General features: G+C 40.0%; 1 protein-coding gene across 4 annotated transcripts in view; it reads right to left on the reverse strand.

Moving 5' to 3' along the window:
• The window catches only part of NOL4 (nucleolar protein 4), a 195,054-nt gene that overhangs the window by 151,895 nt on the left and 15,745 nt on the right, over positions 1-27,414 (reverse strand). For 3 of the 4 annotated variants that reach the window (XM_010574370.1, XM_010574369.1, XM_010574368.1), the window contains exon 2: positions 7,881-8,030. In XM_010574370.1, the coding sequence (XP_010572672.1) occupies positions 7,881-8,030 (150 nt within the window). The remainder of the gene's footprint in view (positions 1-7,880; positions 8,031-27,414) is intronic. The other variant, XM_010574371.1, reaches the window with a different exon arrangement.

Raw genomic sequence — 27,414 nt, forward strand, 5'->3', positions numbered from 1 at the left:
CAGCAACCTCTCTCTCGTAACATTTAACACATTTAGCACTGTATTGAAATTAATGGAGCTTACCCATGGATTCATTAGTTGTCTGCATTTGATAGGAATGCTCCATTTATTCTAATCAAGCATCTCTGTCAAAATTCCGGTTCTGCTCAAACAAGACGAAAATACTCCACAGAAAGCAAGTGAGCTAAGGCCTAGATTTGATAGGTATGCTCCACTGACTATAAGGGAACCGGGTTTTATAACTAAATTTGTCCACATAGCAGATGCTTGTGTCTCCAGCCTCCCACTGCAACACAGTTTTAAGGATGCCCTTCCCTAAATAACACCAGTTTTCACCAACTTCCTCCCCTGTTTATTTTGCAATTTGAATCAAGACTTCAGCCTGTATAAATTGCCATAACACAACAGGTATGATATTAAAAGAGATACATAGAGGATATAACCTGCAGCTTTCCTTATTCTTGCTGCTTGAATATACACAAAAAGCTCTTTCCAAGTTTCAATGCCAGAAAGCTTAGAAAACCTCCCCCCAAACCTCACGTCCCCAACAGTGCAGACTTCTGTTTGCCTTTCTCATTAAGGAAGGGCACATCTACTTCATAAGATGCAGATAGCTGCTTGCTCACTCTGGCCATGCTCCGAACCAGCTGGCTTAGCATCAGCTGTAGCCGGGAAGCTCTCTAACCACATTAGCACAAGGCTGAACACAAAATCCTGTATTTCACCCTTCAGCAGAGTTTACCAGCTTGTGCACAAGGTTGGGTTGATGTAGTTCATGGAGCTGGCTTGCATGTGAGTATTTCAGAGCACAACCTGGAGGCCTATGACACTTTTTAAATAATTATACAGAAACACCTTAGACAGTGGTCTGACTTCATCAGGAAAATTTGTTTCTGTCCTCTATTCTATCTGAAGGAAAGCAATAATGACTCAGTCCTCATTGATGCTGTATATTCTCACTGCCTTCAGTAGCCCTGCTCCTAGCTCTCTTCTCAAGGCCATTAGCTAACAAAAATATAGCCAGACCATCTCATTCAGTGACGTGCTGCAATAAAAGAATATTGTTTTATTGCAATTCTACACAAAAAAAACCAAATGCACACAATTCTAAATTTTAAGAAAAAATAAAGCCAGAAAAGTGAATTGAAGTGGGTGATATTGCATTGTTTACATCCACATACTAACAATGCACACCGGCATGTTTTTGGCACGACTTACAAGAAACTGCTCACACACATGCCTGTACCAATCAAAGAACAATCAGTGCTGATTTACCATATTGATAAAATTACTTGCATTGCTTGAAAAAAAAAGTAAGTATACTTTTTTCAAATATGAAGCTTTAGAAGTATTCTTATGGGTTTCCTTATTCTTACTAGTGGTTTTATTACACATTAGCATATCTTCTGTTGCTTGTAGAAACGTGTTATCTTGCATCTGGACGTATTCTGTATCACGGACAAATTAGAAAATAAGCAAATCCTAGCAGGTTGGTGTTTAGGTATTGTGTACTAGGTATAGCTCTTACAGCTGAATGTTTTTTACATTGTAAAGGGAAAAAAATTATATGAAGAAGAAACTAGATGTCTGGAGCATTAAGCAAAGAGTGCAAAACTCATACAGGGTTTGTTTTAGCCCCCAAAGTTACAGGATAAGAAGCAAACATTTCCTAACAATACAGTCCATGTGCACCTACACATATCTCATTTTAACTCTGAACTGAGAGGAAAATAAAAGGAGTTGACTTCAGCAACTTCGGAGTCAAAACTTTTATGAGCTTATTTCATTGTTCACAAAAAGTCTATAGTAGATTTTGACATATATCAACCCGTCCAAAACATCACCCAGCAACAAAGGCCTTCTAGACCTATAATTGACCTACACGCTATTTACTGGATCCCACGAAGAGCACAACTACTACAAGGCAAGTAATCCAGTACCTGAGCATGTAATCTGATTTAGACTGGAGCTAAGTGATGCATGCCCTAATTATCTATGAGAAGCATATTGCATTCCTACTCCATCACTGCAGGCAGAGAAAACAGGCAGTCTCTTTTATGCTCTCCAATATTCAGATTATTTAAGTGCAGGATGTTGTGATGATGTAGCTTTCAGAGCTACATTTTTATTTGGAAAATTAACAAGCTCTAAACTGAAAGGCAGATTTTAGGACACATATGGCAGAGCAGGAAAGACAAGTGTGAGGAGAGGGAGTGAAATTTTGCAAGTGAACCTATTAACCCCTAAAGAATTAACATGGAGGATGTATGTGTAGTCTGGAAGATACGATGTGTCAGAATAGAGAAATTTTTTTGGTGTGTGTGTTTATTTTTTTAATTAAGGAGGGTAAGGGGGCGAAGATGATCGAAAGAAGACTTCCAAGAGGAGAGAAAGAGAGACAGGGAGAGTGAAGACAGTAATCCGTCCTGGGCCCACAGCCATCAAACCAGGTGGCAGAAATTGGTTTCTTGATGACAGGAGGGCAAGCCAGCCAAGGAAAGTCCTCTCCTTTCCTCATCAAGAGGTCAGAATAGAAGGATGGCATAAGAAAGCAGATATATTACTGCTGGGAGTTTTATCAAGAGCTCACTACCCTGCTATACTGGGGAAAATGCTGTTCCCTTTCGTGCTAAACTTGCGCTTCACAGCTCCCTTCCCTCCCTGTGTAGCAGAAGCTGCTTTCTGCAAGGGAAGCTATGGGGGACACCTGCTAGCAGGACTACTGCCAGGACACTCAACACTCGCCCTTTGCAAAGAAGCAAGAACAAGTCCATAGAGTAAAAGTGCACAGGGCTTGGCTGTTTCACCGTGCACACAGGAACAGTGTGGATGCAAGGATTTAAGTGTGTTAAGGCCCTGCACAAGCGTCATATTTTTCTGCTTCCCCAAGGACAAGGTCTACCCTGGACAGAAACCAGCCAGGCTCCAAACCTGCTTGAGCCCTGTTTGATCAGGGAAGTTGTACTGGAAGGAGATTATGTTATTTCACAGTGCGACCTGTCAAAAAATTCTTTCCCGAGGAAAACACGTTCATTGTGATGCTCAGAGGGGACTTGCAAGCACATTCCTGTTTTGGGAGGGGAAAGGAGTCACGCCATGTTTCACAAACTGTGGAAGGTTTTTCTTAGGGTGACAGGAAAGAGGGAATCTACTCAACAGCCTGATCCCAAACCAAGAAACATTTATTACTGCAACAGCTGGGTGAAGAACAGGACCCCAGATATTTCCCCACACCTAATAGACTCCTGTTCTGCCTCAGATGTTACATATTTATGTACTACCTATCTGATCAGAGTCTTGCCTCAAGCTACTTTCCCTTGACACATCAATATCTCCCCCATGTTTTACAAGCCTGATTCTCTTCCAGCTCATCAGCCCAGTGCTCTTTTTTCATTCATGGATTGGGAGTTTTATTAACTGACCCATTTCTCCTGCTCAGACATCGCAACCCCCACTCACTACTCAAGTTCACTGCTGTAACATTTCAAAGCTTTGCACAGTGGCTACACAGGCTCAACAGGCAGATATTATATCATCCTTCACAGGTAAAAACATTCAAGTAGAATATGCACATGGAATTTAAGTTGCTTAAGGTGGCTATGAGATTTACACAAACAGTTCTCAGGTAGGTAATGCACTTAGTTATGGGAAACTTTGTCTAGATACAACATACAAAGCTGAGACACTTACTCTATTGTTTAAATGAATTAAAATCTAACATCTTTTTTAAGAATATTAAAGAAAGTAAAGAAAATAAAATATACTCTGAAATATAGGGCTCGATCACTAAATCTGGCCTACCTGTACCCATAGCTGGGCCTGAGAGGAGGCAGAGATGTCTTCCATCTTCCATCTGGTCACAGACCATTTGAGTTTCTTGAAAAATGTAATAAGGCTATTTTTTTCCTAGTTTGCACTGAATCGCAAAGAGTTGCCCTAACAGCTTGAGCCTGTTGCATGATGCTGCTACTGTAGCCACAACTTTTCCCAGTTACTCCCACCTCTGATATACCCCTCACCACTCAAATTTAAATTTTAGAACAGTTTAAATCAAGAAATGCAGCTTTACAAAGGCACAGAAAGCCCACTATGCACTTGTTGCATGCCTTTTCCAATACACCAGATGGATTCTTTTCCTGAACACTTCTGTCCTGTGCATCCCCATCTCCGCTTTGACACCGCAGTTCTCCTTTCAGAGTGGGATGCCTATACAAAAATAACTCCTTTAGGACAAAGAGTGAAAAGTACTATCCCAAAGCAACGCAATTCCTCTAGGACACTGAGCTGTAGCAGCGAGTGCTAGCAGAGTCACCCCTACAAGGATCCTTGGTACTCTCTCCCGACAGCTTAACCAATTCCTTGCATCAGCACATTTCACCCCCCCTCCTGTGGAGCCTGACAGAGGACCCTGGGGGGAATGCAGGACAAGCAGCGACCTGTTTGGGCACCGCTGCTTTCCTTGGCACCAAGGAACATGCTCTTTTCACCTTCCACACCTTCCTAATCACCTGTGCCCCTGCTGAGCAACTGACTTGGCCAGGCCTTGTGTCACATATCCTGCCTTTGTGAGGGAATTATTTCCCAGATCAAGGCCCTCGATGTTTTCCCTGTTTGTAAACTTCCTTGGGAACCAGGGAACTAGCTGAGATTATAAACATCATATTAAGTATTCCTTCAGTCTGGCATACTCCAGATATGATTTAAAGATCTTAGTTTCATTTTATATATATAAGCCGGGTCTTTTTTTTGCTAGTGCGGATCTACCTACAGCTATGCTGGCAAGGAATACAGCCCATCAATCTTATAATGCATACAAGTCGGGCACTTGAAATGAGCACAAAACCTGCCAGTTAAACAGGAAGTTCACTCTTTTTTGCATATTTTCAAGGTTACTCTCCCACATCATTTAGACAGACTTTGTACAATTCCCTTCTTATTTGTTAGTGTGCAGAGAAGAAAATAGGACCTTATTCTAAACTTAAATATTGAAGCACAGATGCTTTCCTAGTTAATCTATAGGATTTTTGTCAAGAAATCATAAAGTTTGAGTTTTATACATTGCTGCCCGAATTAAAATATAAAGGTTCCCTTCCAATATGCTGCTCTTTTAGAGGTACCAAGCACCATATCCTACTTATCTTCCCGTGAGGCACCACTGTAGGAAGTCCCACAGAAATCAATCAGTTGTAAAAATGCCATTTGTTTCCACACAGTTAATGTAAACAAGTCAGTGCAGATTACAGATTCACTAATTGAATTTGTAAGCTGTTCTGAACACGCTTTCAGAGAGACATACTGATGTATTTTAGCACTCCAGCATCTGGGGTAACTCTATCAAAAACTAAAAAGACTCCACCTATTCCAAGTTTGCTACTCTAGATAAATGTGAACAGTAGTTAATTAAGCCACCTTTGACAATTTCATTACCCTTCTAATCATTCTTGAGTGCTATTCAAAATTTTGAGTGGAGCAGTTCACTGTTGAAAATAGACACACATATATAAGCAAAGTAATTACTTGAAATCAATATGTTGCAATTCTTAGGGCTGTGCCACTAATTTTTTAGAAATACTTGGGTACTGAAAATCCGTGACAATATTTATGAACTTCAGAAGCTTAGCAATTTTGTACCAAAATTATGGTGGTTTTCTCCCCATCATTCCTCTGTTAAAATGTTTTGGTTATCCAGTCAGAGAGCAGAAGCAATGTGATCATCACATGCCAGGAATTATGAATAACAAATAGCAGTTGTAGCATACAGTTTGTGAACCATCTTTTCTGTAAAAACTCTTCACTCAAACTATTTAGTGAATACTTATGCATGATAAATACATTCACAGATCTCAAGGATGATTCACTTTTGACATGTGAATGAAGAAACAAGACTAAATTAATCTTGTTCCCAATTCACTTAATAAAATTAAACCCCACCAAAGTACTTCAGTTTGATTTATAAAGCTTTTAGGATATAATGCTTTGTGAGACAGTTACTCAAGATACTACCTCTTTCCTCCTGCAATGCCACAGAGGAGATAGATACTGCATGGCTTGCAGGAACAGACCGACACCACAGCTCATCATTTTTAGTGAAGGCATTTTCATGGACAAGTCCAGTAAAGAAGCATGCATTTCCCCAGCTAGTCTGGTAGAATTTGAGGCCTGTTTACTTAATTCTCACATCAGGACAGAACTTTTGTCCTTTTTTTTAATCTATAGAAGTCTTTAAAAATTATATATGTGAATCCTGTCCTTGGGAAATAAGAGTCAATGCCCTTAATAAACAAATATGCAATGAAATGAATGCACAAATATTGCAGACTCTGGTAATGACACAAACTTACATTTGGACATCCTTATCCTCTGCTCATAATGACGTAATAAGCTCAGGTCTCAGTTGCAATAACAGTTGACATCAAATGAAACTACTGTGCAGGCTATTGAATCTGTACAAATAGTTCTCCTCACAGAAGATACGCTAGTTGTCTTTCATGCTGTTCGCAATACACAAAATTCTTATCTGACCTGGAATCACGGGATTCTTACGGTGGTAAATATTATACTTGGCATGCATTTGTAGGATGATGACTTGAAGTATTGTATTTATAGTTGGTAGTATTCTTTATACTTGTATATTATTATACAAAGTTTGTGACCTATACCTTTGAACAGCTTACGGAAGTAAAACAAAATAGAAAGGTCAATGAAAATATTACTTCTCTAATGCTTTCTAAAAGAGTAGACCAAGTATCAAAATGGCCAAGGTGACAGATGAAAATTAGACAGTTTCTGTTTGTTCACCCTAAAATAACACTCCAAGCCTTACAAAAGCACACCAGATGACTGATGTCTTCCTTCATATATCTATCTTAAGGCCAACACCGCTGGGAAAAAATTATAAGAAATTTTGCCAAGACCTTATCCCACAACAAACCACGGGGAGAGGTGCCTCGGAAGCCCTGCACCCTGGCTGGGGCTGTGGGATGGGCCCTGGCTGGGACTCCCTGCCCTGCTGCCCTGGGGGAGCTCCTGGTGCTGCAGCAGCTGGAAACAGCTGGGCAGGTGGATCAGGATCAACTGCTGAGCGTGCCTGGCACTATCACAGCCCTGCACATGGAAGTTTGACCATGCAAATCCAGGCAAGCACATACATTTTAAGCACCTTAGGAAAGCGCAGTAAATGTTTCATTAGTTCTCCCTAAGAAAAGAAAGTGTTACATTTGTGCCACTAACCACAAAAGCTATTTATAGCTCTTTTGAGGCAGTGGCTGAACTGGTTAGGTCAAGCAACAACATGCAATTAAAAATTGTAGAAATAATCATTTCTCTCTACTCAGCCGGTTTATGCAGGTGTGAGCGCTGCCCTCTCAATACTTCTCTCATTGTACCTAGTAGCTTTCTGGCCTTTTGAATTTAGCATATTTACAAGTTTTCATACCATGAAACCATTAAGTATACTTAATCTGCAGCAATAAACTATAAGGCAACTTCATTCATATGCTAAAGTACAGCACCTCATTCAGCAAAGCTATGGCAACACCTGCTAAGTCTTCTTTAAAACTTCATCCATTTAATAACAACTAATTAATACAGAGTTAATAGAGATATTGTCAAACCATTATAGAAAGAATAAATTCTCTGCTTGTACCAATGAGAAAATGTTTATTGAAGTCAATGGATCTGGCCCTTACTACACAGAAAATGTGATTTCTAAACTGTGTGTTTTCATGCATTATTGAAAGATCTCTGAAATAAATTTGAGGGTGAGGGTTGCAGTACTAATCCAGTTGGAAAAAAACACAAATAGCACACCATGTGACTAAGCCCAAATAATTCACGCTTTTAGAGACTGATGTTCACTTTTAGTTGCTTTTTTTACTTACTGCTTTATATGTTCTCTTTTGTCCAGCATGTTTTCTGATTTGTTCTCCATTAGGCCCAGTTTCAACATGCATGGAATAGATTATGTCAAAGAAATCTTCTACGACGGCTACCCGCCGTAAAGACAGCTTCTCATCTACACCTACTCCATCCTGAAAAGAAAAAAAAAGAGAAAAGAAAAGGTAAGGAAGACAGGATGAACAGATAAATTATGACAATCATGGGATGCATTCTCCTTTTTTAGCAGGGAGTTAAAGACCCTTCCACTGAGATCTGAAGGTCACCCACCCTGTGAATGACAGAAACAGTATTGTAGGAAAGCTGTATGATCAGAAGGATCACATGGACCCTTGCAAGCAGTCCATTTTGCCAAGCCAGGGCATCTGGCCTCTTGATAGAAAGTGATCTTTCACTCCAGTATTTATAAAATGAAACAAAAAATATCTGTGCTTCTTTCTCCAAATGCACAAACAAGATTCAATGGTAGAAGCAGTCCCAAACACATGGCACAGAAATGCATTATGTGGTGGTTAATAAGAATGCAACAGCTCTTTTATCCTCTCATTCCCCTCCCAGTAAATCTGCACCTAGCATTTCATAAAGATATTTAATAAAAGGTTTTAATTCACAGGTGACAGAGCTGACTGTAATTATGAATACAAAGGAAGTTGTTACAAACAAATTACCCCTGCAAAACCTGCTTCAAAACACACCACATGAAGACATAGCACAATATGAGGAAAAGAAAGGGATATTTTTAAAATTTGTGATTTTTGCACACAGATGTCCAGTTGGAACAAGTGACAGAAAAGTGAGGACACCTACCATCTGATTTTCAAAAGTGATAGTGCCATGGCAGCTAAAGACTTCTAAACAGAAACAGTCCCCAATGTCTCTGAAATTAATCACTGCAGTTCAGTTCCCGCCTTTTAAACAGGACCATCCATATGAGGGTTTTTTCTTTTACAGCTGTCTATGGATTCAATTCTAATGAAGGGGCAGGAACTGGGACTCTTGTTTTTCCACAGCAGGCATCTATCAAGCAGGCTGTGTTTTGTAATACAATATAAGTATATGAAGAATAAAATAAGAATGGGCAATTCACTTGTACTCCACCATAGTATTTGAATTCAGACCTCTGGAGGCAGCAGTGTCACCTAAGCTTCAATGTGTATTTTAAGCAATAAGGGCGCTCCAAACTTAACACATTTGATAATACCATTACTGCTGCTGTAACTCATGTCACAACAAAACCGATTTATATTGACCCTTTTGTGACCAAACACATGCAGTTATTGCTGTGGTGACCAAATAAAGATGAAAGATGAGAAATGAAAAGGCAGTAATTATGTATGACTCCCAGTTGCCGTCCCCCTGCTCATAACTTCTTGCTAATCCATTCCAGTAAGTTTGCTTGATGTGAACAACCATGATTTTTTTTTCCTCACTGCCTCTATTTTTATTCCAGCCCACTTATTTTTATTTTTCATAGAGTTCATGGAAAAGAACCCAAATAGTCCCAATGGCTCTGAAGAACCTCCAAGGGTGACAAAGAGGAGTTTTGACACATTCCCAGTAGTGATGGAGAAAATGTCAGTGCCTTTATAGAGTAACTTTCTAAATGTGCATGACTCTAAATGATATCAGGTTAGGATGTGTTGATATGCTACCAGCCAGACAAGTTTTGTCCTATCTTGCTCCAGTATGCCCAACCTTCTTCAGAAAGGTCCCTGCCCAAAGCTATGTGATCCCTTCCATCTGCACAGCAGGTTGTGCTCTTTGTCCCCAGGAGACAACTGTACCAGAGCAGAACTCCCGCATATGCATGATGAGAGGACTACCACAGTCCTGACGGAAGTGACTGTGTTGAGAATTCAGAGTGGAGGAAGATGAAGAATTTGCAGTGCAGACAGGTTAAAGCCTCAGAGAGATCAGCTGGGAACAGTTGCTCTGAGAAGGCGGCGAGGCTCCTGTCCCATGAACAGTCTCTAAAATTTCACTAACCACCAGCTCAAAAATTTTGTGGCATCATGACAGGTTCTGGTATCAGCATCATTAAGAATTCGTTTGGTATTGCCCACTACCATTGCCCACTATTTAAAAAAAAAAATGTTTTAGAGATGGGACCAACACAAAATCCAGTCTTTGCAGCTTTAATCTTTAGGGGAATTCACACGAGCTTTGTAGGGGGCCCCATCTTCAATCATTATTTTCTCACCACCCAAACGGCACGGCGGGGTCCCTAATGATTTCAAACACTCTTATTATGACGACAGTGTTATCTCATGCCGCTCTCCGAACACTCAGAAGTTTATAGTGTTGATTAACTGATAAAGATTTAATCTGTTTATTACTAATGAGTTTTGTTTTAGGAAATTTCCTATGGGGGAGCTCTCTTTTTTAATTAAAGAGAAATGCATTACAACAATATTAATTTAAAACGTGAGATGCCACCTCAGCAGAGCTGACACATGCAAACATTAGGAATACATTCAAAAAAGAAACTCAAAAACAAAACTCATTTTGCTGCTTTTGGTAGCCATAGTGTGCAATGCTCTTGTTTCACAGTCCTCCTACATCCCCTTACACTGATACCCAAAGGCAGGTAGGCATGATGTGGGTGCGCTCTTGAAGCTGCATTTCTCCATACAGCTGAATAAAACTCTAAGCATTGCTACTACTGCTAAAAATACAAGGAAATAAAATCAGCACAAACTCTCTGTCATGCCTCCTAACTGAAGTGCCAGAAAATGAACACAAACTTTCCAAATCTTGTCAGTCAAAAAGGGTAGGAAAAAAATGGTTTACATGGAGTGGAAACTGCTTCAGGGGAAGACAGTACTATTATTTAACATCTACACATGTAACTTCATCATAACTTTATCTGGTGGGGCCTGGACCTGATTAGGTCAGGCTTCAATCTGCTGCGTGCTGTATAAGGCAGTAAGGTAGACCTTGTTTCAGAAAGCCTGCAGTGCTGCAGAAGGTGCTGAGCTGCTTTGAGTAAGCTGTTCAGTCCATCTGGCAACTAGCAATGCTGTGCAGAGATGTAAGCTTTAGCTGCAGAAGCAATACACCAGATGAGTAACTTGAATAAGATAGCTACTTACTGAGACTTTTGATATCCCAATACTGACATCCCAATAAGTAAAAAGTTGGGCAAATGATACAAACTCAAATCTCCATTTAAACCATAAAGTCTCTGAAGTGGACACAGTTGTATCAGGTTTTCCTGCCATATGCCATTACACTACACTTTTATCCTGAAATTGCTATTTGATAAAGGCATTAACAAAGCAGTTCTACTTCATAAGCTGGCTTTGGGTAAAATTTTTCACAGTGCCTAAGGGGACATTTTTTTAGCCTCAACTAAGGCTAAAAAGAGACAAATCACGGAATACATGATAATGCTATGTAGATGTCTGAAAGGCTATGAAATGTCCACAAGGGACAGGACAAGTAATAGGCTTAAACCACAGCACGGGAGATTTACATTAGACATTAGGAAAAACTTACTATTGATGTGGATAGTCAAGTACAGTAATAGTTTGCCTGGGGAGGCTGTGGGATGTCTGTCACAGGAGGATTTTGAGACCAGGTTAGACAAATATCTGTCAGGGATCGTTTGAGTAAATCCTGTCTTGGATAGACTAGATATTAACTGAGTTCCTTCTTGATAATTCTATGACTGAGAAGCTTAAATGCCACTTTCAAAGTGACTTGGTTACTAACAACTCTGGAATAGCAAGGAGGATATTTATAAATCACAGATGTATTTTTAGGACTTTCATTCATCATGGCAACAGTCCAAGCTCTACTTTCAAAAATTACTTAGGAATGGAAGCCTCACTGGATGTTTCACTTCAAAAATTGGACTTAGACTCTTAAATCTTTTAGGCTGAGCTTCATCCCACTTGTTCCAGCCATCACAGAGCTATGCCCCTATCCTAAACCAGTTGTCTCAGATTCCTCGCCAGCCAACAGCGTGACAGGCAGTGCCAAGATACAATTCATCCCTATAGCTGCTGGAATGGTTTCAATCTCTACCAGTGAGAAATTACTTAATTTTACTCTTTGCATTGCAGGGTTTCCTGTTTACTCTTGGTTTTATGTTTATTCAGTGCTCTTCCTATGTTCTTAGGATACAAATAAATAGATGTTTCTTTTCATTTTCAGCCCTCCAAATTCCATTTGCACTCTGAGATTGAAGATGTTTGGTTGGTTGGTAGGTTTCAGATGTCTACACAAAGAATAAATTTCTGGACAGTATTGACTTTTACAGAGAGTTGTGTACCTCTTGGAAAGTGCTAAGGATCCCTTTGAACAAGGATGCTTGAGGAGAGAGTCAGTCTGTTTTACTGAGGTGGAACCTACAGGGCTAGTGGGACTGAAGAAGGGGGAAAAGGTTTGCCAGTGAAGTGAACAGATAAAACTATTAGTCAAGACAGCAAAAAGATCTATTAAATGAAAGGCTGTCATTTTTACAGTTACTTTGCAGAGGAGAAAAAAATTTAATACAAGCCTTTAAAATTAAAGCCACTGAAACAAAAGTGCTTGCAATTCCTTGCTTGAGAATACCTACACCATCTTATGTTGAAATTTCTTGGGGGAAATAGGTCTCATAAAACACCCTCTCAATTTGTGAATGAATATAACTATCAGTATCTTTACCACATTTGAAAAATATTCCTATAAACACATGATAGACAGAAATAGAAAATAAAAGTAAAGGCTTGGCTGGTGGTTCTGCGGAAAATGTTCAGCTCTATAAAAACCTCCGTTGTAAAAGCATCAAAGCCAGAAGCATCTACAAAACATTAGGAGTAGATGGAAATAACAATCAACCTAAATATTTAATTACAGAACACAAATCACATACAAATGTAAGACTGCTTTGATTGCAGAAATATGTGTAACAACAACCAACCAGTTCAGACAGCAGAGTTAAAGCACATCTGTGTCACCACACCTCTGCTGACTAGTATCGCCTCTTGCAGTCTTGAAAATGCATCTCCCCTGGAAGGGAAGCAAAGTCTTTTGCTGACTAAAACATTGTGCTCTGAACAAACTACATCCTTACAAAAAGTTTTGCACATAAACCCCCACCTTGTTAGCTTATACGTAATGAGCTCCTGACATGATTGTATGTAGGTGTTTTACTCCCTCTGGATTCAACACTGGAAAAATTTTGTATTGTAACTGTTAGGGGGAACCAGTGGTAGTTTATGTATAATATGAGCCTTATATACTTGTCTGCAGAAATAAGTTAAAATAAATGATCAGATTGAAAATCCTGTTATATGTTATTTCCTTTATCTGCTTGCTTAGTAACTGTAAAAATATTAAAATTTAAAAACAGTAATGACCATTTAAGAATATCTCTTACTCCCAAGGAAACGAACAATCTAGTTTCATCAGCACCCTGATCTGAATCCCCAGGTTATTAGTACACCATTCGAATATCTAAATCATTCCTGTCAGCACAGTACAGATCAAAATTTATTAGTGTTTCATACTTATTATTAAGTGGCCTAAAAATAAATAAATTGATCACTTCTATCCCGTTCCTAATGGAAAGTGTCTATAATAGCAAAAGGGGTATTTATTATTTGAAATTTATAGTTGCTGTTACTCATTATATGATCTGTTTGAACAGCAAATCTCGTATTTTACCAGCAGATGGAGACAGGCAGATACACACCGGAACCATTTTCAGTTGACAAGTCTTCTGGAACCTTTAGAGCAACAAACCCTACAAGGGCTACACCTGTAAGCTAGGAAATGGCAGCAACGAGTCAAACTAATTGTGGAAATAGGTCGTGAAAATAAAGAGAATAAAGTGAAGTAAAATGGCAAATTAATATGCCATTTGAGATAAGAGACAAACATCAGATTAAACAACAGACACGAAGTTTTGGGATGTTATGAAAGCTGTAGGTGAGAAAAAGTCTTCTAACAACTGCCTTGATAGGGGAGTCTAAAGACCCAATAAACAGCAACAGGGACCAAATCAACACTGAGCAGAAGTCCCTTTCTCCTTTATCTCTTGGACCAGTCCAGATGATGGGAAAGCACCAAAGCCAAGTCTCTGTCCATAAACAATAAGAGGTGAATGCTGAGTGTTATGTAAGTCTAAAAGATCCCACCCAAAAAGTCTATCCTACTGAGTCCTTTCAAATGAGGCTATCATCTGGTGTGAATCACTAGCTCTATTAAATGAAGCTCTTGCAATTAGAGATCATGGGTTGTGAAATCCAACTTGCCAAACTGCAAAGGGAAGGTCTGTCACCTTTCTTTCCTTGAAGTGTAGTAAAATGGGCCTGGAGATTATGTCATGATAGACAAGATACCTTCAAAGCAGAAGCAGGGAAGTGATCATCCCCCTGTACTTGGCACTGGTGAGGCCGCACCTCGAGTACTGTGTTCAGTTTTGGGCCCCTCACTACAGGAAAGACATTGAGGTGCTGGAGCGCGTCCAGAGAAGGGCAACCCAGTTGGTGAGGGGCCTGGAGCATAAGTCTATGAGGAGCGGCTGAGGGAACTGGGGTTGTTTAGTCTGGAGAAAAGGAGGCTGAGGGGAGACCTTATCACTCTCCACAACTACCTGAAAGGAGGTTGTAGTGAGGTGGGTGCTGGTCTCTTCTGTCAGGTAGCTGGAGATAGGACAAGAGGAAATGGCCTCAGGTTGCGGCAGGGGAGGTTTAGATTAGATTTTAGGAAAAATTTCTTACTGAAGGGGTTGTCAGGCATTGGAACAGGCTGCCCAGGGAAGTGGTTGAGTCACCATCCCTTGGAGGTGTTCAAAAACCACATAGACAAGGCACTTCAGGACATGGTTTAGTGGGCATAGTTGATGGTTGGACTTGATGATCTTAAAGGTCTTTTCCAACCTAAACGATTCTATGATTCTATAAAAGGTATCTTCAGAGGCCCCTTTGGCATGAACAGGATAGTAACGTGGCCAGTGGTCTCTGAGATAAATATTTTAAACTCTTTCCGTATTGTAGAGGGGAAGAAACTTTTCTTTTTCATCTTTCTTCAGAAGTGTGGATGGATAGGTAGATCTATCATCATCAGTGTTAGTGCAGAAGAGCTTGGAAATGAAACATGGAGTGTGTCTACTGACTCTTGTGTCTCCTACTGAAAATAAGCATGAACATGGTAAGCAAGAGGCAATTTCAAAACATCACCTCAAGATCAACTGTGCTCAGAGCCCTGAAGGAACGACAGAGAAGACCCCAGTGAGGAATACAGAACAGGCAGAGCCCTGGTTGCAGTTTACTCTTCACAGTTAAGAGTTACTTCTTAACTGAGGTCTCAATACTCTTTTCCCTCAGCACACTAACACCAGATTATTTTTTTTCCTTAGGTGTTTAAACATTTACACAGCCATTCTGAACAAAAACAGGTCACACGACAGGCCACATTTTACTATTTGTGAAGTCTGTTGCTGCAGGCTAATTAAACACCCTGAGCTGTATCTCTGTGAGCAAGCAGGGCACCACAGGAACAGCAGATCTATAGAGCAAGGCAGCTGATACCAAGGAGGTGATTCCACACAGTACGTATTTCAGGCTAGCTCTAACCTGGTCCCCTGCACTGGACACCCACTTCTGGTTGCAACCCAATAGGTGCATGCCTAGAACAAATGCCAGTTTTCTTTCACTGAAAGGAATCCAGTTCATGCACTGAAAAAACACTGCAGTGTGAAACGAAGCACAGCAAGCACGGTCAGGAGTTTTGTTTCAAAGGCACATTCATTCTCCAAACTAAAATGCCAGCGCAGATGCAGTCATAGCTTCCTTAGTAAGACAACAAGATAGGATTTTTCACAGATGCACGTGGTGGTGAATATTACCCAAACCAATGAGGAAGATACTTAAGTATCTAGCTCAGGGACACACATGGCCCTGGTGTGACTGGGAAGAGCAGAAAGAAGCTGAACAAACACCTATTCTGACATGGAAACCATATTTGCCACATGACTCCCTCCACCTGCCTCCCTCTCCAGCAAATTCCTGCCTACTTAGCCTCTTAGAACAACAGATGATGTTTCCAACATTAGATGCAGCCTGATTACAGCTGGCCTTTTTTCCTTTTATTTTTTGACAGAGAAAGCAAATTAATGCTGTATTCTGTCTACAAAAGTATGTTGAGTTGGTATATTTAGTACAGGAACAATTAACCCAGGCATTAAATGCATCATACTCAGTGAAAAATATGGGACAGTTCCAATTGAACCAAAGCTAGAATTGGACAGAGAGGAAGAGCACATATAACAACTGTGGGGGGATGGCAGTTTGCGCTTCAAAGGTGAACAATTTTGGTCAATTTCTAAGCACAACAAAAAAAATTAATTCAGCAAATTGCTATTTCTTTTTATTAAATTGAACTTAACTATAATTTACCAATGAATTCTTCATTCAAAAAAATCATCTCAAAAATAATTTCTGATCTTAGACCATTTCAAAATAGTTTGTTCAGAAGTCTATATTTTAAAAGAGAAGCAATAACTATTTCTTTTTTTGATAACCAGATTGTGTTGTTTCCTGTTCCCTGAAGGAAGCTGTCTCTTTTCTAGTGGGTTACTTTTCTATTAGAAATAATTAAGTTTTGACTGTGAAGTCTGTTTTTTTGAAAATACTCACTACAGTTCTGGAAATATCCAGCACACTTCCCTTGCCCACTTCAAACTCACTGTTTGGTAAGCAACTGAGAGCTAATAAACCTAGCTAGGACACTAAAGATAACTGAACAGATGAGGAGTGTAACATAGCCAAATTTAACTGAAGTTTTTGTTTAAGCTCACATTCATGATCAAAGTTTTAATGTTTAATGTTTTTATTCCTTCTTGACGACTCATTAGAGGATTCATCTAGGTATGAGGAACTTCTACTAGAATTTTCTGTAATTGTGTGAATTCTAAGAAATTGGAGTTTTTAAGCTTAAAAAACTGACAAGACTTCAGTTCTACCACGAAACAAGATGAAAGTGTGTGAAAATTCATCCCACTAAAGTAACATGTTATTCATTTACTGGAAGTAAAACTGAACACAGAGGAAAGTATTAGGATAGCTGTAAAATAAGATTTCTCCTAACTAAGAGACACCAAAAAAAGTTCAAAGGAGTGATTCTGAGGCTGGTGGTAACCCTTCTGTGTACAGATTTCTTCAGTTGTTCAAAAAAATTGTAAATACACCATCAGGCTAAGCCAGAAAAATAGGATAACAACTCAGTGAAGCACAAGTGACCACTAAGTGTACAAATACCAAAATGACATTCCCTTTAAACACTTTTTCATGTCCTTCTATTCTTCATACATTTTATCTGATAATTATACCTGTCAAGCTGTGAGCTGTTACTCCAAGACTTTTCCAGGGAAGATTGCAATGCCAAGCTAAATGCTTAGCTGGGGAACTGCCTTTTCAATCTCCCATGAAATCTGGAAGGGTCATCTACTCCTAGTGAGTATTTTGAAGAGAAGGGACTTCAGCTCCCCACTCTGACAGCTCAGCATGCTGTACATTTATTTCCATGAAACTTGTTTCTAAAAGTTACTAGCAATGACAATACATACAAAACTTAGTTTTACTTTCATCTCAAAATAGACAGTTCTTTGTACTACATAGTACTTTAGTGAGCATGAAAAGATTTGCTTTTCCCAAATAAGGTTACCAGGATAAAACAACTAATTCTCTTCACATATTTTTGACTGTAGGGGATTTTAAAATTAATGGGTGTGAATGTTTGGGGTTTTTTCCTAAATTAAAATAACTGGTATTGTCATCAGTTCAGCAAAAAGAAACAGGCAAGCTACTAACTAAATGTTAACTCTTAACATTCCTGTCATGTTCCAAAAATGAACAATTACACAATTATATTTTAAAGTGTGCTATACTTTACAGGTATTCAAGCACTAGGGGAATGCAATGTAGATCTATAATGCCACCTTTTTTCAGACTGATGAAATGCAACTACTGTACACCAAAAGTAACCTAACACTAAAGTGAAGCTTAAATAATGAGAACTCATTACCCCAAAGTGCTGCCTGTGAAATTAAATGTATGTTTTTAAATTATATTCCAAATATTCATAAGCCTCTGATGCAAGGGTGTTCGCAGAGGGAGATTTTTTAATACATAAGTAATATGCAGGTGCCAAGAGTTACATATTGGAATCAGGTGCCAAGAGGATACCACACCACAGATCAACACAGCTCAGTGGACAAAACTCCTAAGAAAATAAAAAATTGCTTCAAAATCCTAGTTAATTGGTAAAATACTTCAAAATGTCAGGGGAACAGGATGGATCAGAAGACTGCTAATGGGATATAGTGGTTTTGTGTCTAGATCTCTGGGTCCAACTCCAGCAAGGGCTTTTGTCCCTTGAAGTTTCTTCCACCTTCCACCTGCTGCCTGCTGCAAGGAATAGCCCTGGGGTGGCAGGGAGATGAAGTGTGTGACCTAATATCTCCCATCGATGTTTCTGCAACAGCTGTTCACTTGCTTACACAAAATGAGTTCACAATCTCAGCATAGTTCCCAGAGGACAGCTGTCTCCATCACCAAAACCACTGCTACAACAGACTGTTAGGTGCCATTAATTGGTAACCTCATTAGCAACATCAGTAAAAACACTGGGGATCAGATTTTAAGTTGCACTGGTGCTGTACAGGCAGCTTATGGCAGGGACTGATGAGAAAACATTAGTGGCTTTGCATCACCTGTACAAAACCTTGGTGCCGACATAACCCAGGGGCTGGTTCAGCAACCTTGTTTGCGAGGCAAAGTGGAGAATAATGACAACTGTCCCCTGCTCCAGTGCCAAAGGGGACAGGAGTCTCCAGGGCGCCCCGTGCTCCACGTGTGGCCTGGTTCTCTGGCCACATTACCAATATACTTCCCACTGGAAGACAGCTGTTTGTTGCAGGGAGCAAAGAGATACTTCCAAGACTAAATATTCCTGGAGTATAAACTAACAGCCTCTAATGGAGGTCCCTCTAGATTTCTGCAAGGACAAATGGGCAGGGATTACCAAGGGGCTCGCTGTAATTGCACAAGTAATGTTACCTGACCAGGGAGAGTGGCCACTGGGGACTTGGTGGTCAGATTAGTACAAAACTGAATGCATGGGTCTGTGCTTGGCACACTGACTTCTGCATGCAGGCAGTTTTAGCAATAGTGCTGTTACAGCCCTGATGACCTACAAACATAAGCAAAGCAGGAACTGCAGGGAGAACTAGGATCTGTTCTCAGATGAAGCAACGCAGTATCTAGAAAAATCAGGCAAAACATTGGATACACAATCTCTCCACCAGGTCTGAAACAGAAACAGCAAATGTCATGTCAGGTACTGACAACAAGTTTTCGGTGTAGCCAGCAAATGCTGTGAACCAAATATCTGATCATGTTCTTCAGAAAAATTCATTATGAGGGGTGCAAGTTATCCTTCCAAAAATACATTAAAAAAACAACTTTTTTGATCCTATCTCAGACTTGAGGGACAGCTTGTGCAGTCAAAAGTATCATAAAACTAAAGCAGTTGGTAAATAAAGAATATTGCTTTTTTAATTATTAGTTTTGTTAATATTTGTGTGTGTGTCCACAGATCAGGTTTTACAAAATGAAATTACCTCAGCAGACTTATGTGGGGCTCTTTAACAACTTATTTGTTGGCTTTTTCTTTAATTAAATTACATTTCCCCAATTCTTCCCACACACACACCCCAAGAGCACTTTTCCCTCCTGGGTAACCTAGGCAAGAACAAGTGCCAGATTCAAAAACCTGTGTTTCTGTGACGAAACACTGATGCAGATAGTCAGATCATTTACACCACTTTTTTTCTCCTTTTCTTCTTCCTCCCTTCCTCAACCATAAACAAAGTCCACAGCATGAAGAGGCCAATCCTTGCCAGCAGAACCAAGTTTTGAAAAACACTGCTCAACCATATGTTCAGTCCTGACCAGTGTGATAGTTAGGAGGCTGACATCTGCAGATGGAGAGTTCATATCACCATTCAGCACAAACATGCTGCTACTGCACACTGAAGTCAATATTAACCAGACTTTGCTTAGGAGAAAATTTCAACACTGATCTACAGTTTCACCTTGCCAATTAATTTTTGCTACAGTGACGTAAATGAAATATATATCTAAAAAGAATCTAAGAGAAAAATGGTGGCAGTGACTGAAAAAGGGAGCCTTTACAAATCCTTTTGGTAGTCTCCTCTAGAAGGAAAGTTCTTCTGTATCAAATATTACATTGAAGCTGTTTGTGTGATAGAAAACACTTGCTAATGGTACACATGATGAACCTTCATGAAAGCCCACCAAACTCTGTTTGGCCTGTAGGGTTATGCACTAAGAGAATACAAGCATCTGAAACAGTCTCCTGAACTTCTTTGAAGACCCAGTAGACTCAGTTTTTCTCTAAATAAATTCTAACAACCTTTCTTGCAAGAAGCACTGTAAGAACATAAGTCTTTCTTGCCCTACTTAATGCCCTTCTGAAAGCACTGAGAATACTCCACTTAAATGTTTGTGGGAGTGATATTGGTTCTTCTTACAGAAGTGGCAAAATAAAATGCATTTTCCCCACTACTTCTTACTTCTTCTCCCCCTTGCTCTTCTCTCAGTCTATCTGCAGCTCTTCATGCAGTCCAAACACTTTCTTCAGGGCTTAAACAGATTTATGGTTAGCAATTTCCACAGGGTCTGTGTGCATGTTCTCTCAGGCATGCCCAGGCACCACCACTCATCTGAGGGCTGGGAATCAAAATCTGTGTCTGTTCTGCCACTGGCAATGAAATTCAGTGGGTTCATGCTTGTTGTGTCCTTCATTCAGATGTTTACTGCATAGCAGTCCCCTTCTTCGAAAGCCTATCCTTAAAAGATATGCCTCTGTACGAATTTTCTTTTAAATGTTTTGCAGTCTTACCTAACATGCACATGTATCACTGATTATAAAACAGCAGAGTGAATGGAACTATTTTCCTTTATTATGTTGCTTTGAAACTGAAACAGACATAGATGTCTAGACTGTAAATTCCTAGTAGAAAGGGGTTAGATACTCGGTTACAAAGATTTTACACAGAACATTTCCTGCATCAAATATGGAGGGTGCCCTAAAGAGCAAACAGTTCACAGAAACGGTAACTACAAATAACAACACTGACTTTGCAAATGCTGTTTTATTGGATAAATTTGGCTTCTTAATTTTCATAAATATCAGCTTCTTGATTTTTTTAGTGAAGATAAGAGGTACACCCCAGTTCTGATCACTAATGATGCTGTCCACCATCCCTTTTTTTTCTTAACAGAATTAAAGAAACAATCAAATAATGAAGGAAAACATATTATTTCCTCAACAATACTGCAAAAATAGGTGTTTTGAATAAGTAGGTAATCAGATTTACCCAACATCTGATGCATGATAGAAGACTGGAAATCAGAGTTATTTGCAAGTTGAAGACTCCCTATTAATCAGATGTTTGCAAGTCTCTGCCTTAATCTAGGCATGCCCGTGAATTTACTACCATACAGTATTGCTTCACATGCTAATATTAGTATACGTAAAGCACAGCTGATGAAAGAAAAGGAAAGATGCAGATGAAATAGTCTGCTCTGTATAATTAAAGTTCATGATTATTCTTTCATACCTACAACAGTAAATATGCAAACCATATGAATCTTCGTAATTATTAGCACAATTCTGTGCTCAAAACACGAACCAAGCACTATATTAACATTTTTTTCTGTGAGTATGTATCCTTACTTGCACTTTCTTTCTTTATATAAAAGGAATAAAGTTTTAAATTTCTTAGCTGTTTACCAGAACAGGAAGACAAGTTGAAACATAGCATTAGAATTCAATTATGTATTAAATACGCTATAATGACTATATTATTCATCAGGTTCACCAGAATTTGGTGCTCTGTCTCCCAATATCTTAGTTTAAACTACTGTGTTGAAACTGTAGCAAAACCATAATTCACCAATATTAAGTGATCTGCCCATTTTCTCGCTCCTCTGTGTATACTGGCTGTATTAAGATAATGGGACACAGCACTTGGATGTCTTCAGTAATAATAATGACAATAATGTTTCTCCTCCTCTCATTACATACACATGCTGTGTACAGTTTGACTGATGGATATGGTCATCCAACCCAGAGCCAGTTGTAATTCACAGTTTAGCTTGCAATGCGCTATGGGATCTCTTGAGATGAATAGTACTATACAAAATCAGGGACGTTACAGATGAAAGAAAAATCAAATGGTGACTTAGCCCATCCCCTGACAGAAAAGGGACTGTCTTCTGTTGTTCATGATGTATTTTCTTCTGTCTTGTGTTAAATGACTCTTCTGAGGTAGCTTTCAACACTCCGAGAGACTATTTTACAGACTAGTAGAGGTAAACACAGAATCTTTGGCTGAGCCCATGCCAACTGCCTGCTACAAAAGGTTTGCAGACTGCTGTGCCGCTGTTCCTTAGTTATGTTCACCTGGAAGACAGACGTGGTACTAACACTCTCTAGGATTCATTTGGGGAATAGAGTTTCTCTGCCATACCAGATCATACTTGCTGAGAAAGAGTTAGCAAGGGCCTCTCAGTGGCAGCGAGAAACAGGTGATCACCTCCCTAAGGCTTTGCCGTATCATTGCCTTGGTTCCAGCGTAGCTCCTAATTCCTGCTCTGCTCCTGCCAAAACCAGCTTCCCTTGCAAGGGGTCCAGCACATTCTTTCTTCATGAATAATAACGTAATTAAAAATCCCATTGAAGACTCACATTGATTTTAATAAACTATGGCTCAACCTCCCAAATTGTTCTATTCTCTCTAAAATTATGCTCTGCCTGCAAAGGACTAGGGACACACCATCATCAGTGTTAGTTCCACAGCAAAGCTGATACAGAGATCACAGTTTCACATACATGTTAGAGATGGCTAAGGGTATAAAGCTTTAAATCTATGTTACAAGGAGAGCCAATGTCTATTTTCATGTTGATGACAACATGAATGACAACATTTTTATTCTGCTGAATAAAATATTAGCAAGAACTGAATTTGCAAATGCAATATTTTGGTTTTTTCTGCATCAATTCAACATTAAACTGCATCTTCTGAGATGCTGCTGTGCCTACAGGAAGCTGCAATTTGCTTTTCTCAAACCTTCACCTTTTCCTTACATCAGGCTTGATTCTTCCTCGACTACATTTCCCAAGACACACTGCAGAAGGAGATCATGTGTATCATGAAACATTTAGTAAAATCAAGGATGCCAGTGTAGTAGGAATTCTTGTATCACATCTCTCTCTTTGTAAATACATTGCACCCACTCATTTGCTTGCACTTTATAGCAACCACTATCTCCAAATAACCTAAAAGGCTTTGCAGCACTTGCACCAACAGATGGAGTCAGCTATGTGGACTGAATATGTACTTTATCTACATCATTTAAGCCTTGTCTGCTCTAAGAGAAATATGCTATTACTTTATTGATGAATAACACCTGCTACCCAAACCACATATAAGGCCAGTTCTCCCTCACTAGGAAAACTCTAAATTCAAAAATCCTACGTCTACAGCTGCCAAATCAGCATGGATCGGCACAAAGATGTTTAAAAAGACCACGCAGACAAGCCCTGCTCCATTCTGTGCAAATAGCCTGTTACAGTACTGTATTTTCAGTGCTACAGTCTTTAAAAGGAAATGACACAGCAATTTCCCATCAAATCAAATAATTTCTAGCATAACTTTTCATTGGGGGTATTCTGCATGTATCTTGGAATTTGCTTTCTGGGGAGACATCAGGCACAGCTGCATGTCTGGTAAATATGTGTGTTTGTTTTTTACGTATGGGGGTGTGTGAAATTAAATTCAATTTGATTCAATAATACTTTGCTGGCATGGCAAACGTTGCCTAAGAAAAACGAACAGACCCTTGAGGTAGCTGTCACAAGCTGGCACAATGCATTTAGGATGGGGTTTCATTCTGTATCTGGGGTTTTATCCCATCTACCTATTCACCACTACAGCCTATTTCCTGTCTTGCTCCGTCATTTTTAACAGTAACCTGCCATCTGAGGGTACTTCACAACACAATGCCATCATTGCACTCTCCTCCAGGGGTCAGGAATACTTTTTCTTCAGGCTTTTTGACAGACACATTTTATGATTTCCGATGATGCCCCAAAAAATCTTTCTGAAACTCCCTCAGATTTTGGATGTTGAAGCAAAAAGGGTTGCTCCATTTAATTTTTTCCTATTAGATTTTCTGGTCAGATGCTCCTTTTTTTTTTTTTGTATCCTTGTTTCCACTTGTAGCTTACAGACATTCCTTCTCCATTCAGTGTATCTGTTTCAGCTCTGCATATTCACTGAAATAAAGAAATCTATTAAGATGACAGCATCCAGTCTAGCATCCTGTTGTTTGCATTCCTCTTTTCCAGACCTCAGTTATACTGGGTATCATGAGTTACAGAGACAGAATCATAAAATCACAGAATCGTTTGGGTTGGAACAGACCTTTAAAGGTCATCTAGTCCAACCCTCCTGGAATGAGCAGGGACATCTTCAACTAGATCAGGTTGCTCAAAGCCCCATCCAACCTGACCTTGAATGTTACCAGGGATGGGGCATCCACAACTTCTCTGGGCAACCTGTTCCACTGTCTCACTACCCTCATCATAAAAAAAAGTCTTCCTCATGTCCCACCTAAATCTACCCTCTTTCAGTTTAAAACTATTGCCCCTTGTCCTATCACTACAGGCCTTGGTAAAAAGTCTCCGTCTTTCTTATAAGCCCCCTTTAAGTACTAAAAGGCCACAATAAGGTCTCCCAGGAGCTTCCTCTTCTCCAGGCTGAACAACACCAACTCTCTCAGCCCTTCTTCATAGCAGACCTGTTCCATCCCTCTGATCATTTTTGTGGCCCTCCTCTGGACTGGCTCCAACAGGTCCATGTCTTTCCTGTACTGAGGACTCCAGTGATGGATGCAGTACTCCAGGTGGGGTCTTAGGAGAGCGGAGTAGAGGGGCAGAATCACCTCCCTTGACCTGCTGGCCATGCTTCTTTTTATGGTGGTGGTGATCATAATGGTTTAGAAGGAACCATTATGATTAGCTCAACCGATGTATAACTCAAGCTATACAAAAATCTCTGAATTAATTCCTGCGAGTTATTGATGCTGTAGATATTGTAGCAATTTATTCTGCATTTTTGGTCCCACAGAAGTCAATCCATTAGAATTATGGGGCCAAGAAATAATGGCATTGATGTTGCTTTCACATTTGATCCTCCTGTGCTCCTGTACTGCAGCAGAAGGAATGCCTCCTAGTTTTGATGAGATGGCACCTGGGAAATACGGTCTTCAGCAAGGCATTTACTAGAATGCTCTCCTTTTCCAGAGCTTGCTTTATGGTACAGCATACTCATGCAATTTTTTTTCATATTAAGCTTTTACAATCTGATTTGTAAACTTCAGAAACTGAAGCTTCTAGACTCCCCTATTATGAGGCTGAGCTTTATATAATTTAAGATACATTCAGTGTTCCGATCTCTGTAATTAAATTTTAGTCTGTTTTTGTTATTTTGAGCACCTTCTGAAATTTTTTTCGAAGCGCTTACTAGGCATTATGTTGAAAAGATTCTGCTGAAATTATATCTTTCGTTTTCTCGTCTTTCGTATTTATGGCCTTTTTTTAAGAATAATTACTTAACTGATATTTCCATTAATGAAATAGGGTATGGAAAATCATTAAATTGGTCTGAAAAATCTTATGATTTAGGAAAAACCACACTTGTTTTGTTTCCTCGGTTCTAAGTCTACAGGGTCTACTTGGGACATTGGCAGAGTTTAAAGTGAAAGTTCTCAAACAGCAGTCTGCAAGACCATTCATGGTTTATAAATCAACAGTATCAGTCTCTAGAACCACACTAACCACTAGCATTTTATACACTCATCAGTCAAAAGGCTGATAATGAAATACCCATGGCCCTTGAGAGATTTTGAGATTTGACAGGGAGTTGTTGCTAAGACTGACAATCTTTTCTATACAGCTATGGGGATTACTAAATGATTTTTGTGTAATTTTTTTAACACAAAAGTAGAATTTTCACAAGCATTTGACTGGAGATGGGATTTTTTACGAAAAAATGACAAACACCATGGGACTCACAATGAAATTGTAACAGTTGACAAGACTCTATTTTTAAGCTATTTTAACATCTATAAAGGAAGAGAAGGTTTCCTGCTCTTTTTTTACATTAACGTCTTTAAGACACAGATGCGGGTTTGTGGTTAGTTTTTCACAAAGGAATTAAATTTTTATTTTCATGGGTGATGTTATTATTGGTCAGATATTTTACTATCTTTTTAGGTCTCAGCTATGTTCAGTTAAAGACAATGGGAGTCCTCCAGCTGTATTCGATGATATGCAATCCAGCACTGAGTGAAGCTGATAAAAAGTAGTTTTCTTATATTATGGCTAAAACAGAAACCTCTTCTAGCACGTGGGGCTAAGGATATTCCTCCAATCCATCCCCTTTTCCCAATTCCTGGGCTGCCCCATTCAGCTACATGGAGGAAGGGGCTCACAAGTCTTCTTTAGAGGGACAGACCTGGCTTTAAAGTATACCATCAGACTAATATTTGCACGTCAGGGACCCAAGACCACATTTTCATACCATAACGTTTTGACTGCTTGTAATAGCCAGTTTAGTACCTTGAGGGCCAAAAGTTGAGCAGCGCTACTTTTCAGTGATAGCTATAACTAAATACTATGCTACATACCATACAGCTACGCCCACATGGTAAGAGAGTGCCAGGGCTGGTAAGCAAGAGGTGTCTCGAGTGCTGGGTTCTGGCAAAAGCAGAAGTGAGGGTGAACATCAGGAGTGACAGTGGCACAAGGTTTTATTTCCATTCCCTGCACCTCAAGTCATGCCAACCATGACATGTCACTATTTACAGCAAGTATTTGTAGCTGCCGTGCCATTGGGCAGCCCTACATCCGCCAGCAGGGTCTCATGTGGCATCACGTCATGGTACAGTGAATTTACCTGAGAGACTTGGGGCTTGTTTCCAACGACAAGGGCCTCCCTAAGTCAAACCACTAGTTCCTGGAGGCCCGTGATGTCTGCAGGCTATACAGCCATAACGCAAGCGCGCTGCGCGCATCTGGGACCGCCCCGATGAAACAGGTACCGGCCGTATCGCCGCGTACACGCACCAGCACCCATACTCTGCAGGAACGGGGCAGGCTAGGCGTAGAAATCCACCCATGGCCGCCCACACGACTGCTCAGGACAGAGGAGGGTATCACCCACCTATCTCCAGCGCTAGCATTACTCCGGGCCCTCCCGGTGCCAGCAGCAATCACCACGCTGAGCTGGCACAGGGGATTTCCTGCACTGAAAATACACCGGAGCTGCAATTTTACCTCACGTTATTACCTGCCCGCACCTTTAACCGCGCGGGTGCTGGCTCACGGCTGCCCGGGGCCGGCGGTGCCCACCGCGGGGGCACAGGCCGAGGC

Source organism: Haliaeetus leucocephalus, unplaced genomic scaffold (assembly GCF_000737465.1).
Source record: "Haliaeetus leucocephalus isolate CR32 unplaced genomic scaffold, Haliaeetus_leucocephalus-4.0 Scaffold428, whole genome shotgun sequence".
Taxonomy (NCBI): Eukaryota; Metazoa; Chordata; class Aves; order Accipitriformes; family Accipitridae; genus Haliaeetus; species Haliaeetus leucocephalus.